Genomic DNA, 18,958 nt, shown 5'->3' with positions numbered 1-18,958 from the left:
CCTGTGGTCCGCAACGGGAGAGGCCACAGCAGAGGGAGGCCCGCATACCACAAAAAAAAAAAAAGATATAAAGTACCACACGCTTGAAGTATCGTGGCCTGGATCTGTCTTCTGGAGGGAGGTGTCTTATTCCTCTGGTCTTCAGAAAATACCCTCCTGTAAGGTTCCTCTTTGGGGGAATACAATTTGATAATAACCAGTGTACCTAAAGCAGTGAAGATAGTTAAATGATAATAATAGTCCCATGTATGCAAAGTATGGTCTCTGGGCCAGTAGCATCAGCATCTCCTGGGAATTTGGCAGAAATGCAAATTCCGGGCCCCACCCGAGACCTAAGTAAGTCCTGTTCTCTTGGGGTAGGGTCTAGAAACCTGTGTTGAACGACTGTCCTGTTGATTGTTATGCATGTGAAGTTAGGGAAGCAACACGATCAGGAAGAGGATGGCTGGTGCCAGAAGAGCATGGCAGTGCCATTGTGTAAAGAGATCGTTGTGACCCTGTACATCCCCTAATGAAAGGGTATCCGGGCTGTTTGCGTGTGTCCGTTATTTCACATTGTTGCTGCTCTGGGCTGTGCTGGTGTGTCCCCCAGCATCCTATTTCAACCTTGATAGGGATTTTAACACTCTTAATTATCTAACGCTTTCACAGTTTAAAAATGTCCCGGGAATTCCCTGGCAGTCCAGTAGTTAGGACACAACGCTTTCACTGCTGAGGGCCTGGGGGTTCAATCCCTGGTTGGGAAACTAAGATCCCACAAGCCGCATGGCGTGGCCGAAAACTTAAAAAAAAAAAAAAAAAAAGAAAAAAAGAAAAATGTTGTCCCATGTACATATTTTCTTGATCCTTCCAATGAAAGCAAACAAATTTATATTTCACCTTTTTAGTATTTAGCAGTTGTCTTGTTATTGTGGTTTATTATTGTACCGAGTTGAAGACACTTATGGGCAGTGGGGAGTTCAAGTGGGAAAGTGTCACTCAGACACCACAGAAAGGTACTGCTCATGGTTACGGTAAGTATCATATGAAAATAGATGAGAATTATCTGTCAGATAGGTCAGCCAAAGAAAACAGGACTCCTCTGCAAATGTAAATGGAGAATAAGAAAGTGCTGGTTCTTAGCAGTTGTTATAAAAACCTGTGCACACCACATACTAGTACTGCATCACTCTGCTGGTGTTTGAATCAGGGACTGAGAAGCAGCAGCTCAGATGCATTGTAACACAATCACTTGACCAAAATGAGAGCGTAGGACCAAATATGTTAAGATAAGGGATAGGATGAGGAATTTGGAGATGAAGGAGAATAATTGAGCAAAGAACATAAAGTGCCTCATAAAAAGGGTGTTTTTAAAAATATTTTTCTGTCTCCACATAACTTTACCATATACGGTATTTGGAAAATAGCGATCAAGAGGAAGTTCAGCATTAAATGTACACACCTTCACATCACATTTTGACACTGATCTTGGTTCAGAGATGTGTATTGTCACATAGAAGTTGTTGGGTTCTTTTTTTTTTTTTTTTTTCCAATTTGTAAATTTGCCAAAGGAGTCAAATCAAACCTAAAAAAGATGATTTTGTTGCCTGATCTGCTAAATCTGATGGGTACTTTATAAAGACCTTAATGATAAAAAAAAAAACTTTTATTTTGTTCTGTTATTTGCAGAGCAAAGATGGTCGGCCTTTGCCAGCAAGGGATAAACGCGCCTTAAAACAATTTGAAGAAAGGTTACGAACACTTAGGAAAAGAGAGAGGCACTTAGAATTCATTGAAAATAGCTGGTGGACTAAATTCTGTGGTGCTCTGCGTCCCCTGAAGGTAAGTGGAGTTTTACAAAATTATGCTATCACTCTTCCAAGTTTCTGTAGTACCTCTCAGAGAGGTTGAGTTCCCCTTGTGAGGCATTGCAGCGTGGAACTTAAGAGCATGGGTTGTGCAGTTAAAATAATCTGGTTTTAAATCACAGCTCCGATATTTGGTAGTTTGGGCAAGGTACGTAACCTCTCTGAGCTTCATTTACTCATGTGTAATGTAAGTATTATAACAGAGGTTTTGGGGAATTTAAATTAAAATATAGGTAAGTAATGTGGTATTCTCCTGGTTTTACAAGGTTGTACTTTTCTGTAGGAGATCTGGGACCCATATTAGACCTTTCTCAGATAGGCAGATATCAATATTCAGATTGAAAATTTCAGTAGAATTTGCTTCATTGTGAGGTGGCATGTTTCTGAAAGTATGTAAAAAGGTATTATTTAAGATGGAAAACCATTAATCTCCCTTTTTTTTTTTTGAAACCATCATTAGCTAGCCTTGAATTCTTCAGACTGTGGTCTTTCTCTTATAATTCAAAAGGAAATGAGGAAATGCACTGACTGCTTACCCTAAAAAGCTTCTCTTTTGAAAGACTTCTTCAAAAACATACCATAATCAGTTAGATCTACTGTGTATCACTTTTAAACCTTTCTTAAGACTTACCTCAGTCCCTTTTCCCAAGGTGATTGTCTTCGTAGCACCAAAGGTATGAAGAAACCCTGCTCACCCTTAACTTAATTCTAAATTGTTTATATAGCTTCTTTATGAATATTTATAACCTGGTCGCTAACATTAGCTGCCTTGTTTTAAAAGTGCTTTGTGCCATTTCACTGTACCTGTGTTTAGAGGGACTTTCAAATCAACTTTATTAAGCGTGCAGATTGGTTTCGCCAAATGTAGGTATGTAGGTATAGAAGATCTGCATCATTACAGAGAGCTACTTTATATCTTCCCCTGTGCCACTGAGCGCAGACTCCAACCACCCACTGATGTCCTTCTGTCATTGAGGCTTACTTTTATGTGTTCTGTGGAGTCATGGCGTATATAGGCTTTTGTCTGGCTTTGGCTCGGCACACTGCTTTTGAGATTTCATCCATGTTACTGCATTTCTTTTCAGAGGTTCATTTTGTTTTCTTGCTGAGTAGTATTCCAGTGTGTCTGTATCACAATTTGTTTATCCACTCACCTGTTAGTGGGGATTCGCGTTGTTTCCAGTTTGAGGCTTTTATGATTAATGCTGATGTGAACATTGTGTACAAATCTTTGTGTAGACATCTACACATTCATTCATTTTTCTTGAGTAAATGCCTAGGAGTAGAATTGCTGGGTCTAATGTTTAATATACATTTCACCTTATAATAAGTGAAGTATTTTTCAAAGTGGTTGCACCATTCTGCATTCCCACAGCAGCATGAGGTTTCCAGTTGCTTCACGTCCTTGTCAGCTCATATTGTAACTGTGATAGTTGTTCTATTGGGTGTATAATCTTATCTCATGGTTTAGATTTGCATTTCCCTGGTGACTAATGATATTAAGCATCTTTTTGTATTCTTATTGGCCATTTGTTTATCTTTTCTCAAAGGCCTGTTTAAATCTTTGGCCACTTTTAAAGTTAGGTTTTTGTTTTATGAGTGAATTATGAGACTTCTTTGTATATTCTGAATCAAGTACTTTGTCAAATTTGTGTATTCTGAATGTTGTCCCCTAGTTTATGCCTTGCTTTTATGTTGTCTCAACACTGTCATTCAAAGAGATGTTTCTTAAGTTTTTATAGAGAGCATTTTCTCCTGAGTTTCTTCTAGATGATAGTTTTAGTTCTTATATTTTAGGTTTGTGGTCCATTTTAAGTTAACTTTGTGAAATGATGTGACTTAGGGGTCAAAGTTTATTTTATCTTCCATATGGATAGCTAGTTGTTTCAGCACCTTTTTTTGACAAGACTATCCTTTGCTCATTGAATTTCCTTGGTACTTTTGTCAAATCGATTGTATATATGTGTGGGTCTGTTTCTGGACTCTCTTCTGTTCTGTTGATCTATATGTTCTTATGCTAAAACTTGATTACTAGAGCTTTATAATCAGTCATGAAATCAAGCAGTCTCAGTTCTTCAGTTTTGTTTTCCTTTTTCAATATTGTTTTGGCTCTGCTAGATCCTTTGCATTTCCATGTAAATTTAGAATTGACTCGTAACTCCACAAAACACCCAGTGGAATTTCTATTTGGATTACTTTGAATCAGTAGGTAAATTTAGGGAGAATTGTTACCTTAATATTGAATCTTCTAATCCATGAACGTGATGTCTTTCCATTTATTTATGTTATCGTAAATTTCTCTCAGTAGTGTTTTGTAGTTCTCAGTATAGAGGTCTTGTAGGTATTTTGTTAAATTTATCTATAAATATATCTTCATTTATAATATTATGCGTTATTTTGTTTAATTTCAATTCTCAATTATCTGTTGCTAGTATGTAGAAATTCATTTCTGTACATTGGCCTTGTATCATGCAACCTGGCTAAATTATTAGTTCTAGTAGCTTTCTTACAGATTCCCAAGGAATTTTTATATACATGATTATGTCAGTGCTAGAAGACAGTTTTACTTCTTCCTTTCAAATATAAGATTTCCGATTTTTTTTCTCCTTATTTCACGGGCTGAAACTTCCAGTACCGTCAGTTTACCATTTATTCCTTTTGTTATATAAATAAATCAGTATTCTCGAATACTGATTGGAATTCTTACCTATCTTTCTATGATCTGGTTTTAAGTTAGGAATAATAGGAAACACTTAGGATTAGTTAGTAATAGTCATGCCTGATGGAAAAATCTGAGGATGCAAACTTATTGTTATGTAATTGAGGCTTTAACATGAATTTTTCTCACATGAAGTATGAAAATGATTTATTACACAGCTATAACTCAGATAATGGGAAGCTGCTGTCTTCGTGCCTCTCATACCTGAGCATCCCGCTGGTCCTAGTGGGAGCAGGCAGACAGGGCCGCTCCCTGCTCTGCACTGCTCAGCCATGCTGGAGGTCGTTTCACACCTCCGAGAAGCTCCTGGTGCAGAATTTCTTTACAGTTATGTCCGTCTTAAAATTTGGTGGTAGAAGTGTTTGGTGCTGTATATAATCCATGTTTGCTTTATTATGAAGTGTATTAAATTATACCACAACTTGCCATTTTTTATAAGAAAATGTTATAATTATTTTTCATAAGAGTAGCTCCCCCCTGCCCCCCCCGAGATGCAGTTGATCTTGTGATTTCACACTTCCATGACTGCCTAGCGTATGTGTATCTCATGTCAGAGGCACAGGGGTTCAGAGCATGGCTTTTCTGTCACGTACATTTAGTGTTGAGTCCTTGCTCTACCCCTCACCGGCCGTATACATTCTCGTTACTTCACCTTGCTACACCTCATTTTTCTCCTTCATGTAATGGAGTTATGTACTTATTTTTGTTACGGGAATTAAATGAAATAATGTATGCTGTGCCTTTGGATGTAAGCAGCTCAGAAAATTGCAGCTGCTATTGTTATAGTTCTATATATAGGATTTTTCAACTTCTTGTATACTGCCATGGAACTCAAGGAAGAAAATTAGTTTTGAGTTGAAGACACTTATAAAAATAAGCATCTAATTAGAATAAGTTAATGGGTCCTTCACACAGCATTTGTATATAATACCGAGCACATTTCTAAGCGTACAGTCTAATCTTCATTAGACACTTGATTAAACTTGCCCCTGACAGATGGGCATTCTTCGAATGTGTACAACTAATTGGCCTGGGTAACCTACAGATCCATTAGGTTTTAAATAAAACTTGGGATTTTACTATATGTACACCTATTATTGTATATTTGTACCTCTTATATTTATAAAGAGAGATATAAATTCATGTCCATAATTATATCACATATTTTTTCAAACTTTTTAAAAAAATTGTGGTAAAACATACATAACATACAATTTACCATTTAAACTATTTGTTGGTGTGGCATTACTTACATTCACAGTCTTGTGCAACCGTCACCACTCTCCATTTCCAGAACCTTTCATCATCCCAAACGGAACGTTCAACAGTAACTCTCCATTCTGCACCTCCACCCCCCATACCCGTGAAACCACACGACTCAGACTGGGACTTGAACTCACTGTCTTTTAGTTGAGATCACACGCCTGGTCTCAGGACCTGATGAAGCTCAGGTTCTTGATGTCTCGTCGCAGAAAGAATTCAGTGAGAGACAAAGTGATAGGTAAGAAGTGCATTTATTTAGAAAGATACACAGTCTATAGACAGAATGCAGTCCATCTTAAAAGGCGAGCATGCCCTGGGAGAAACACACTCCACAGGTAGAGTGTGGGCCGTCTCAGAAGGTGAGAGGCCCTGAAGTATGGCATGGTTAGTTTTTATGGGCTGGGTAATTTCATAAGGAAAGGAGTGGGAGGATTATTCCAACTATCTTGGAGAAGGGGCGGAGATTTCCAGGAATTGGGCCCCTGCCCACTTGTTGACCTTTTTTGGTCAGCCTCAGCACTATCATGGCACCTGTGGATATGTCATTTAGCTAATGTATTACATTGAGCGTATAATGAGGCTCACTGTCCACTGGAACTTGAATCTTCCGCCATCTTGAACCTAGTTGGTTCTAACCAGGTTATGTCACATCCAACAGCTCTGTCATTCTTTGAAAGGTTGTGCCCTGCCTCGTTCCCTTCTGTTCACTCCTGCCCAGCTCACATCCCCTAATGACCTCTATTCTCTTTTCCGTCTCTCTGAATTTTCCTATTCTAGTTACCTCATATAAGTGAATTATATGCCCTCTTGTGTCTGGCTTATTTGACTTCACATAATGTCTTCAGAGTTCATCCATATTTTTGGTGTATCAAAATTTCATTCCTTTTTAAGGCTGAATAATATCAATTTTGTTTTTCCATTCATCTTTTTGTTTATCCATCCATCTGTTGGTGGACATTTGGGTTATTTCCAACTTTTGGCTATTGTGAATAATGCTTCCAAGGTAACTGGTATACAAGTATCTGTTTGAGTCCCTGCTTTCAGTTCTTTTGAGTATATACCTAGAAATGGAATTGCGAGGTCTTGTCAGTCCTGGTATAACTTTTTGAAGAACCTACAAATTGTTTTCCACAGTGGCTGCACCGTTTTACATGCCCACCAGTAAGGCACAGGGTTCCAGTTTATCCATATCATTGTCAACACTTATTTTCCTTTGTTTTGATAATAGCCAACCTTATTGTTGTGAAGTGATACCTCGTTGTGGTTTTCATTTTCATTTCCTTAATGATTAGTGACATTGAGCATCTTTTCACTTGATTGTTGGCTTTGTATCTTTACTTTGGAGAAATGTTTATTTGGGGTTTTTTTGTTTGTTTGTTTTTAATATTCTTGTTGCCAGAATATTGGCCCTCTGTGCTCTGGTGCTGACTAGAAATTCAGAGACAGAGTTTTGGAGGAAAGAGAAAGAGTAGCTTTATCTCTTTGACAGGCAAAGAGGGAACACAGCAGGCTAGCGCTAGTGTCCCCCTCCCTGGGGGAGAGGGAGAGGTCTTACAGTCAGGGCTCCTGCTTGGGGGTGGGTGATAAGGATCAAGGCAGTGGTGGGCTTGCATTCTTCTGATGGGTTGGTGGTGAGGTAAGCAGGAGTCAGCATCGTCAGCCTTCAGGTTCCAACTGGTCTGGGGTCTGCATGCTTGTGGGCAGCATGCCATCAATCATTAACTTCTCCCACCTGGAGGGAGTTTCAGTAGCTACAGAACAGCTGATAGATACCTTTGTGTGTATCCATTGATTGGGGCACCAGGACCTCGCCCCAAGGCTACACTAGTGTTTCTCTTGACTGTTTCTCCCTTGTCTCCCGTCCCCTCCCTTCCCTAATTACCAACTGCTTGAATCTGCCTATTGGAAGTTGGGGAAGGTCATGGAGGCTGAATGAAGCCTATTTCCTGTAATCAGAGAAATGGGGGACACAGAAAGGCTTTGTTCCCTGGAGACCCACAGGGCCTTGCTCAGTATCATTCTGAATGTTACTCCTTATCAGATACATGATTTGTAAATATTCTATTCTTGGCTTGTCTTTTCATTCTGTTGATAATATCCTTTGATACACAAATTTTTTAAAATTTTGATGATGTCCAGTTTATTTTTTCTTTTGTTACCTGTGTTTTTTGTGTCATACACAAAAAATAACTGCCAAATCCAATGCCATGAAGAATTTTCCCTAAGAGTTTAATAGTTTTAGCTCTTACATTTAGATCTTTGATCTGTTTTGAGTTAATTTTTATATATAGTGATTTCATTCTTTATGTCTGTCTTTAGGCCAGTACCATACTGTTTTATATATATATATTTTTTTTATTTATTAATTTTTGGCTGCGTTGGATCTTCATTGCTGCTCATGGGCTTTCTCGAGTTGCAGCGAGCGGGGGCTACTCTTCGTTGCGGTGTGAGGGTTTCTTGTTGCGGTGGCTTCTCTTGTCGCAGAGCATGGGCTCTAGGTGCGTGGGCTCCGGTAGCTGTGGCGCACGGGCTTAGTTGCTCCGCAGCATGTGGGATCTTCCTGGACCAGTGCTCGAACCCATGTCCGCTGCATTGACAGGCGGATTCTTAACCACTGCGCCACCAGGGAAGCCCACCATACTGCTTTGATCTCTGTGGCTTTGTAGTAAATTTCGAAATAAGGAAGTGTGAGTCCTGTAACTTTGTTCTTCTTTTTCAAGATTGTTTTGGCTATTCAGGGTTCCTTGAAATTCCACATGAATTTCATGATGGATTTTCTTGTTTCTGCAAAGAACATCATTGTGATTTTCATAGGGATTGCATTGAATCTGTAGATCATTTTCAGTAGTATTGTCATTTTTAACATATGAAGTCTTTCAAACCATAAATATGGGATGTCTTTCCATTTATTTATGTCTCCTTTAATTTCTGTCAGCAGTGTTTTGTAGTTTTCAGTTGTAGGGGAGGAAGAAATTTTCTTCTTCCCTTCTGGGTTCTTCTGTCTGGTCTAAGAATTAAATTGACATGAGACAGATTAACAGGAGAAATTCAAACCAAAGTTTGATAACATGTACACATGGGAGAGACCCAGGAGAACTGAATAACTCGCCAAAACAGCCTAAACCGTCTCCAACAGCCGAAACCCTCTCCTTAAATACCACCTTCAGCTAAAGACAAAGGAGGATGTTGCCGGGTAGTGGTTTGAGACTTCAAAGGGGAGGAAGGCAACTCACATGGAGATGGAAAAGCAAATGTTTGCTAGACAAGTGTTTGCTACATCAGGAGAGACAAAGGAACGGAGAGTGGACTCTGAGCTCTCGGCCCTACCAAGTTTCCCTGCCACGCCTGGCCTGTATTCCTTGCAGACATCTCTGGTGACAACTCTGTTCTGCGAACAGGCCCTTTATCTAAATTCTTTAGGCAGCTGGGGGGTGGGGTGGGCGTGGTGGTAATAAGAAATACTCTGAGTCTTCTGTTTCCTAAAAATAATCAGCTGAGATTAATTCTCATGCCAGGGGGACACATTTTCTCGTGGCAAAATTTCCCACCCCCCAGTACTGTATATAAGTAGAGTATATCAGTCATTTGCCTCCTTGTTTAAATTTCTCCCTAAAGTGTTTTATCCTTCTAGATACTTGTTTACAGGATGAGATTTAAGTCGTTGCCTTCTGCATTGGTAAGAGAGTCTAAAGATTTGGTCATCACCCTCTTCCACCTTTACAATTGGAGATTTCCCTTATAAATGTAAATATCTCTTAAAAAAGGGTAACTGTCAGTTTTCAGAGCTTCTGTTTCTGCTGTTTCTTAAAAATAGCTTAAAATAATTCTTATGCCAAAGAGGCATATTTTAGGGTGGAGAATTCTGCTCCTGTTTACCAGTAACATCATGGTATGGATATTGAAGTTCATGTAAGCGTAAACCCACTTGTAAATGACCTATCCCATCTTTATTTACACTGGCATAGCAGTAAGCCTCAAGTGCATAGAAAAGCTTGGACTGGGTCTTGGATATCAGTGACTGATCAGTACATAACCTTCTTTGTTATGTGTTTGTGTTTAAGAACAACTGACATAATGTCGATTCATTAACATTGAACTTAGGACCAACAGCAGTATAACTCATGCCTGAACAACACTAACACATGTGTTTTCTCAGTAATCATAGCCTTCTTAGTCTTAGGAACCAAACAGCACTTCAGAGCTATGCTTGGGGGCCATTTTAAACAACAAAGTTACCAACAAAAAGCACAAAAAATGCAAAGAATGTAGCAGTAAATAGACCACTTACAGGGTACTTGTTTGCAGTGTGAGAGCTGAAACAGGAAAGCAGAGTGTGGCCTGGTTCAGCCTCAGCTAGGAGCTTGAGCATCGGTGACTTAGAATTTTTACCGCTCTGCATGTATCTGCAGAAGACTGCCAAGAGCCACATGTATTGATTTTAAGGTCATAAATAAGTTTGAGTGAGCAGTGGGCTTGCAAGTGCCACATCTGCAAATGAGAATCTACCATATGGCTGATTCACTTTGTTGTAGAGCAGAAACTGACACACCATTGTAAAGCAATTATACTCCAATAAAGACGTAAAATAAAAAAAACAAAAAACGAAAAAACAACAACAACAAAGTCCCCAAGTCCAGCAAGTTTTCTCTCCAGCTCTTGCTGCAAAACTTTGTGTTAAGCAAAGACAGTCTGGGACAAATTGCATCCTAGAGAGAAGATTTGGAGGTGGGCCTAAGATTGATCTTAAACCCCCCAAATTAGGTGAAATAAGCCAGTCACAGAAAGACAAATACTGTATATGAGGTACCTAGAGCAGTCAGATTCATAGAGACAGAAAGTGGAATGGTGGTCTCCAGGGTTTGGGGGCAGGAGGTATGGGGAGTTGTTGTTTAATGGGTACAGAGTTTCAGTTTTGCAAGATGAAAATAATTCTGGAGATTGGTTGCACAACAGCGTGAATGTAGTTAACACAACTAAACTGTACACTTAAAAATGGTTAAGATGGTAATTTTATGTTATTTGTATTTTACCACTATTTAAAAAACCGAAAACAGAAACGGCCAAAAAGCAGGTGGAAATGAAGAGAGTTGAACTCAGAGGGGAAAATGGGAGGAAAATACACTTAATTTCAGAAATGAAAACAAAATTACAGGTGTCCAAAGGAGAATAGAATCAAAGAAAATTCAGTAAGGGGAGGCTTTGAAGAAAGCCAGAAAGATAACCAAGAGAAGGAGAACAAGATGAAGTAAAAAGGATCAGAAAAAGAGTGTTGAAATGAAAGAGAAAGAAAAACTACCTGTGTGTAGTGGTTTCCATGCAGTAGCAAAACAAAACAAATTAGCAGAATATTGAAATGCATAATCTCCCGCAAAACACCGAAAAGTAAATAGACCTGAATCCACGTGTCATGAATATTCTGTCGTGGTCCCAGCGCGGGTTGGAAAAGAATTTCCAGACACAAGGCAGAGTGTAAAGACAGGATTTATTAGAGGGAAGGGTCGCTGCCAGAACAGCCGGCGGACTTCCTAGTAGGCTGGGAGAGTCCAGCCCAAACATGTGCTGTTGATCAGTTTTTATAGCCAGAAAACAAAGGAATGGTCCTAGGTGAAAATTTCGTTTACTGATTGGTCGAGGCACATATACCTTCCTTCTATAGGGTGGGAGTGGGGCAGGGCAGACGCCTTTCCTTATTTGGGACAGGTCCCGTTGCCCACCAGGTGGGTGTCACCCAGGCGGGCTCAGGAATTTCATAACCATGGCAACATGGGGGGGGGCACGAGTAAGAGTCCGGTAGGGGGTGTAACTTTTTCAGGCAGGGTCTTCCTTTGTCCTTGAGGCACCATTGTCTTTGGAGCACCACATATTCTATTTCATGAATAGACATGAAATAGACACTGTGCCTGGGAAAGTTTATGTGCAATTTCCTAGTAAAACTGACTTCAAAATTAAAAATCCTCAAGATTTCTAAGAAAAAAAAATCAACTCACAAGGGCAACATTGCTAGACTTTTTTAAAAAACATACAAAGCAAGGCAGGAATGGAGGAACATTAAAAACAAACCAAAAAACCTCAATGAATATGTATGAACTGTCGACTGAAAAAAAACACACAACGTGAGAGTTGTGAGTTAAGTTTTATTTGGGGCAAAATGCGGACTATAGCCCTGGAGACAGCCTCTTGGGTAGCTCTGAGGAACTGCTCACAAGAGGCCAGGGGGAAGGGCCTCTGTATTCTGTACCACCTTAGTTGAAGGGGGCAGGTGCAGTCAAGCACACACTTAAGCAGAGGCTTGCTGCTAGTCACGAGGAGCAGACGTCACCATTGATGATTAGTGCTTTTCTAGATACGAGGAGATGCAAGAATCGGGCTCATAACATCTTCTCAGAAAATATCTAACTATATGAAGATCTGTTCTGCCGTTTTTTCCCAGAGCACAGAGGGCCTCACTCCTGATCTCCACCCTGGACTCCTTTCAGGGGGTGTTGAAGGTCAGCGGCTGCAGTGGTTTGTGACTTAGTCCTTGTAGAGGCAGATGGCAAGTGCCAGTTTTTAGTTGGCAGAACCAAGGAATTTATATTTAGCCAAAATAGCCTTTAGAAAAGCAGTTACGGAATTCTGTACCCATGAGCTCTTGAGAAATCCACTCGTTGCCAAGCTTTGACCAATTAAGAGGTGAGAATGTAAACATCAGCGAAGGGGAAAATGGTGAACATGTAATATTGTAGGTCTGTGGAGGGAAGGTGTGGGCTAGGGCAGAGAATAAGGCACAAACATATGTGCTGATGAATAGAAATAATGTAATTAAGAAGGGAGAGAAAGAAAAGTAGAATTTCTCATAGATTACTGTGTAGGCAATAGGTAGGAGCTGGACACGTAAAAACTAAAAAATTGTTTAGTAAAGAAATGAATAAGGAAATGTGGGCTAAGGGCACTTGAAAATTTAAGTACACTAGAACAAAAATATAAACCCTCTTAACAAAAGAACTAAAAATCAAAGAGCAAGGAATTCACATTAACTAGAGAAAGAAACACGGGAAATATACACACAGTTATCAAACAACAAGATATTTTTGAGATGAAATGTGTTAGTCATATCAATAAATGTGAATAGACCTAACTCACTATTAAAAGAAAAATGTTTAATTTTCTCAGAAAGCAGGATATAACTATATCCTAAAACAGTGATCCACAAAGGCTAGAAATGTGTATTGAAAGACATACTGAGCAAATGGAAACAGTAAGAAAGCAGGTAATGATCGTGCTGTTAGACAAAGTAGGATCATGCCAAAAACCGTTAAATCCAACAAAGAATCACTATCACTTTTTGTGATAGACAGAATGCCTCTGTCTTCCCCCGGTGATGTCCACATCCTAATCCCTGAAACCTGTGAGTATAATATACACGAAATGTCAAAAGGGACTTTGCAGATGCAATTAATGTTACAGACTTTAAAATATGGAGCTGACCCTGGATTATCTTGATGGGCCCAATCTAGTAGCACAAGTTCTTAAAAGCAGAGAGAACTTCCAGGGCCAGAGTCAGAGAGATGTGCTAAAGTAAAGTGTAAGAAAGAGACATTCAGAATGTAAGACTTGAGCTGCCATTACTGATTTGAGGATGGAGGTGATGTGAAAAGGAATGCAGGAAATGAATGCCCTCAAGGAACTGAGAGGCTCCCAGCTGATAGCCAGCAAAGAGATGAAGACTTCAGTCCTATGACCTCAAGGAGCTGTATTCTGTTCCTCAGACTTGATCATCTCAATCGATTTATCTTCAAGTTGAATGATTCTTTTCTCCTGACTGATCAGATCTGCTGAACTTTTCACTTTGTTTTCTAGTGAGCTTTTTGTTTCAGTTTTTATATTTTTCATCTTGAGAATTTCAATTCACTTCTTTTTTTATAATTTCCATTTCTTTGTTGATATTCTGTATTTGGTGAGAAATTGTTCTTCTCATAATTTGTTTTAGTTCTTAAGACATACTTTTCTTTAGTTCCTTGAACATATTTAAAATAGTGGCTTTAAAGTTTTTGTCGAGTAAGTTCAGCATCCTCAAGGACTTCCTCAAGGACAGTGCCTATTGATTTTTTTCTTCTCTCTATTAGTCATACTTTCTTGCTGCTTTGCATGTCTCTTTAATTTTTTTTTTCTTTCTTTGGTTAAAACCTGGGAAATTTTAAATGATATAATGTGGTAACTGGAGATCAGAGTCTCCCCTGGATTTGCTGTTATTACTCTTTGTTGTTGTTTGTTTAGTGACTTTTGTGAACTAATTCTGTAAAGTCTGTATCCTTTGTTGTGTGTAGTCACCCAAGTTTCTGCTTGGTTACTTTAGTTAATAACTGGACAAAGATTTTCTTAAACACCTAGAACCAGTAAGTCTCCCAGTCTTTGCTGAGGGGCTGTGTGTGAGTGGAGACATGACTTCAGCACCCAGGCTGACACTTAACAGTGCTGCCTTCGCCTGCACTTCCTGCTCATGCAGACAGAGCTTCAGGGTCAACTGCAAGTGGACATTTAGGCCTCTCCTGTCTTTCCTGAGCATGCACAGGGCCTTCTTCATTACCAGGAATGTGTGGAAACTTTTCAGAGCACCTGTGAACATCTCATTCCTTAGGTTTCCATTTTAATCTTTTTAGTTAGTTTATTTTTTGCCTGATATTGACTAGCTCTTGTGGCCATGAAGTTCATTGGCTGCCTGTAATTTTTTGACAGACACTCCTGCGGAAAAGGAATTTTTGCACTGTGTGAACTCCAATTCAGGCGAAACACAGACAGTCTTGCGAATGGGATCTTCCACGGCATTACCAGGCGGGTCGAGTAATGGCAGTTCTCTGGGAAGGAGACTCTGAAAGAACTTCAGCCCCTTTCTGCTTTCGCAGGTGGCTACCAGGATTATGGCGTTTACAGGCCATCTACCATGCTCGAGAGAGGAGGGATTGGTACTAGAGCAAGTCGGAATGCCACAGTGCTCCGTGCTCTTACTGAGATTCAGCCGTTTTTCTTGAATAAATGCTCCTAGATTATTGCATGCCTCTCTGGTTAATTTCCAGAGCGTTGAAAAAGTTGATTCTGACCATTTATGCCAGTTTTCTCATTGCTCTCAGGGAGGAAAGGATTTTCAGAGGTTCTTATTCTGTTACCTTTACTGATGTCATCTCTTTGGCTTAATTTTTATTTTAAAACTGACACTCTAGCTAGTGTGGAATATGTAGCATTTAGGTCAGCCCAGGGTGGTCACCACTGACATGATTCTGGAAGTACTAACTTAAGTTCTTATATATAAATACATACAGTTTCCTTGGTCTTTATAAAACATTTATCTTTTTAATATTTTTTCTTTGTTTTGTAAGTAGCTGTGATTAAACAGTCTATAACTCTGGGTCATTCATCTCAACAGACTGGGAAAGCAGTTAAGCCTTTTCTTTTCTTTTCCTCCCCCTAAATGGGGATCAGGGGAGGGGAATGTTAATTCCTCCTGCTATCTCTGGGTCACGTTCCTCTACTGCTCATTGGTAGTTGGCAGCTGTACTACCTCATGCTACAAGCTATTTCTTATTGACAGGCTACTGGGAAGTAATATGTTTCCTCAGTGTAAGGATATTGTCTCCAGTTCACTTAGACATCAAGTGCTGTGCTCAAACCTAGTAGAAAAAGATTGTGTACGCTCCTTTACCTGCTACTAATAAACTTCTGTTACTATAAAGCAGTCACTTCAAACTTATTTAGCAATGAAACTTTTTTAAAATAAATGAATGCTCATGTGAAACCCCGTATGTAAAATGGATACATGCAGGGGTTTTTATTTCAAATGATGCCTATAGTCGTATTTTTTTAAAAATAAATTTATTTATTTATTTGTTTGTTTTGGGCTGCATTGGGTCTTTGTTGCTGTGCACAGGCTTTCTCTAGTTGCAGCGAGCAGGGGCTACTCTTTGTTGCGGCTCGCGGTCTCTAGAAAACAGGCTCAGTAGTTGTGGTGCACGGGCTTAGTTGCTCCGCGGCATGTGGGATCTTCCTGGACCAGGGCTTGAGCCCGTGTCCCCTGCATTGGCAGGCGGCTTCTTAACCACTGCGCCACCAGAAAGCCTATAGTCTTTTTGGTCCTCTCTTGCCAAGCTGCTTCTTCCAGTGAGCTCTAAAGGCACTCTTTCAGAACTGAAGAGTTCCCTAGAACACAGTCCTAAAATTTTTTTCCAGATTCACCTTTATATGCTGGGTAGGATAATGGGTTGTTACTCTACTTTTTTTATCCTGTCAGAATTCTAAAATATACTCAACGATCATGTGAAATAAGATGAAAAATCTCCTAACGTTCATGATGTTTTCCATCTATTCCTATCAATTCCAGGCAAAGGAGAAACCAAAACACTTAACTGTACTTAATAGGAATCTTCCTTTTGGCTCTCGCCAAACATAGATTTCATCCCTTTTTTATTCTGAAATTTTATTCCTTAGAGACCCAGTTCCAATTATTGTTTTCCTTGTTTTCTGTGGTCCTACTATAAAGTTCATATGCTATCCTTTCATACTTTACATATCCTTTCATACTTGAGTACAAGGAAGTGTACAATGCTTATTACCACATTCTTCCACAGAGAGAGTTCTACATGACAGTTTCTTCAGTGCTGTTAGTACCCTATTTCAAGAATATTATCAGTTATATAGACTTTTCTAGGCTGTGGTATAATTTATTTATAGGATATACACAGCTGACCCGTGAACAGCATGGTTTGAACTGCTCAGGTCCACTTAACACATGGATAATTTTCAGTAGTACATATTACAGCACCATGCCATCCGCAGTAGGTTGTATCTGTGGATGTTGCAGTGGGCCGACTGTAAGTTCTATGCAGATTTTTGACTGGGCAGAGGGTCGGTCCCTCTAACCCCTGCGTTGTCCAAGGGTCAGCTATATAGTATCTCATTACTTCTGTGAGAAAATGTTCCAGGTTCTCTGTTTTAACAATAGGTTTACATAACCTGATGAGTTTCTTGGTTTTGGTTTTTTGTGTATGTGTATTAGTCTTAATGTAGTTTTCAGTTCGTTTTTTATATTTGAGTATAACTGAATATAAACCTTTTATTGGACCTAGCAAAGAGTCTCATTTGTTTACTTACCAATGAAAACTTGCAAATGCATTGTCTCTTTTGTGTTTTTGTTCTCAAATAGTCTCATAATGAAAATTTAGATGATGCGTGCCTAGGATTATATACTAAATGATTACATATTAAATTAAAATTTATCTTAGGTCATTTTTTTTTAGATCATTGTCACATGCTAGTAACTCATATTGAGCATAATGGTTTTGTGCTTTTAAAATCAACTTCAGGAGTGTATTTTAACAATTTTTTTTTTTTTTGCTTTTAGATCATTTGGGGAATATTTTTCATCTTAGTTGCATTGCTGTTTATAATTTCTCTCTTCCTGTCCAAGTAAGTACAGTAGACACATTTTCTAAAGCACTTACACACATCCTATAATATTATACATTTTCCACGCTGAATTCCATTAGTGTAGCCTATTCACCAGGGAAGCCCCTCTTTTGTGTTTTTGTTCTCAAATAGTCTCATAATGAAAATTTAGATGATGCGTGCCTAGGATTATATACTAAATGATTACATATTAAATTAAAATTTATCTTAGGTCATTTTTTTTTAGATCATTGTCACATGCTAGTAACTCATATTGAGCATAATGGTTTTGTGCTTTTAAAATCAACTTCAGGAGTGTATTTTAACAATTTTTTTTTTTTTTGCTTTTAGATCATTTGGGGAATATTTTTCATCTTAGTTGCATTGCTGTTTATAATTTCTCTCTTCCTGTCCAAGTAAGTACAGTAGACACATTTTCTAAAGCACTTACACACATCCTATGATATTATACATTTTCCACGCTGAATTCCATTAGTGTAGCCTATTCATCTTAAGTAGCTATTTTACTTGAAGTGTTCTATAGCATTAACTCAAAGAATGACTTAAAAAGCCCCAATAATAGACAGTATTTCTTTATTCTATATCAATTGAACAATATCTGTAAGATATTTTAAGTGAGGTTTAATTTGTTATCTATGGTTTTCTTTGACTCCATTGAGTCTGCATGCTTAAGTTATGATGATATTTTTAAGTAACTGAAAATGTGGTGCAATATATAAATTCACTCCTTATACATTTTTTTGTTATAGTTTGGATAAAGCTCTTCATTCAGCTGGAATAGATTCTGGTTTCATAATTTTTGGAGCTAACCTAAGTAATCCACTGAATATGCTTTTGCCTTTACTACAAACAGTAAGTAAAAGAATCATCCATGTTATACTCTAGCAAACATTGTCACACTCTGTCAAATTATTATGTTGACAAACCTATTAGTACTTGGAAGTATATGCTTGTGCCCTCTGCTGATTTGGCTTTTTATTTACATGTAACTTCTATGTTGATATGTTGCTTTAAAAATTATTGTATTATGTATAACTGAACTCTCATGTTATACATAACTTGATTTGGGGATACGTTATAAGACTTAGGGTGAATTTTTCCCAGCACTTCCCGTTTTTACTTTTTAACGAAGTCTTTTATTCCATATATAAATGTCATTTTTATTTTAATTTGTTATAGGATTTTTCTTAGGATAATGATACTGAACAATTTGGTAATAGTTTGGTAATTGTTTCTTGGAGGTTTTTTGGTGTTTTTTTTTTTGCATTATCATAGTAACCTGATCAGGGTTGATATTTTAAACATTGCCTAATATGAACAGTGAATTTTCATTTAATTTTACATGACTTCTAAAGCCCTTATTGTTTGTGTATTAAGTTTAACTTTATCTTTTTTCAGGTGTTTCCTCTTGATTATATTCTTATAACAATTATTATTATGTACTTTATTTTTACTTCAATGGCGGGGATTCGAAATATTGGCATATGGTTCTTTTGGATTAGAGTGAGTATCTGCTACAATATCATTTTGATTTTGTCATCATTTTGTGCATAATCTCCATTATTGCAAATTATCTTAGACTTACAATAGAGAAGTTGTAAATATCTTGATACCAAAAATGGAAGTGCTAGCTTTTTCACTTCATGTTAACATAAAAGTGCTCTTCGTCTACAGGGACGATTTTGCCCTCCCG

At 38.4% G+C, this 18,958-nt stretch overlaps 1 protein-coding gene across 1 annotated transcript in view; it reads left to right on the top strand.

Moving 5' to 3' along the window:
• LMBRD1 (LMBR1 domain containing 1) overlaps nt 1-18,958 on the top strand; it is a 117,486-nt gene that overhangs the window by 66,261 nt on the left and 32,267 nt on the right. The window contains exons 9-12 of the mRNA XM_024133001.3: nt 1,669-1,821; nt 17,201-17,265; nt 18,015-18,117; nt 18,664-18,768. Coding sequence (XP_023988769.1) covers nt 1,669-1,821; nt 17,201-17,265; nt 18,015-18,117; nt 18,664-18,768 — 426 coding nt within the window. The remainder of the gene's footprint in view (nt 1-1,668; nt 1,822-17,200; nt 17,266-18,014; nt 18,118-18,663; nt 18,769-18,958) is intronic.

The sequence above is a fragment of the Physeter macrocephalus genome, chromosome 10, assembly GCF_002837175.3.
Source record: "Physeter macrocephalus isolate SW-GA chromosome 10, ASM283717v5, whole genome shotgun sequence".
Classification (NCBI taxonomy): Eukaryota; Metazoa; Chordata; class Mammalia; order Artiodactyla; family Physeteridae; genus Physeter; species Physeter macrocephalus.
The sequence above is the reverse complement of the archived record's forward strand: the minus strand, read 5'-3'. Positions and strand labels throughout refer to the sequence as shown.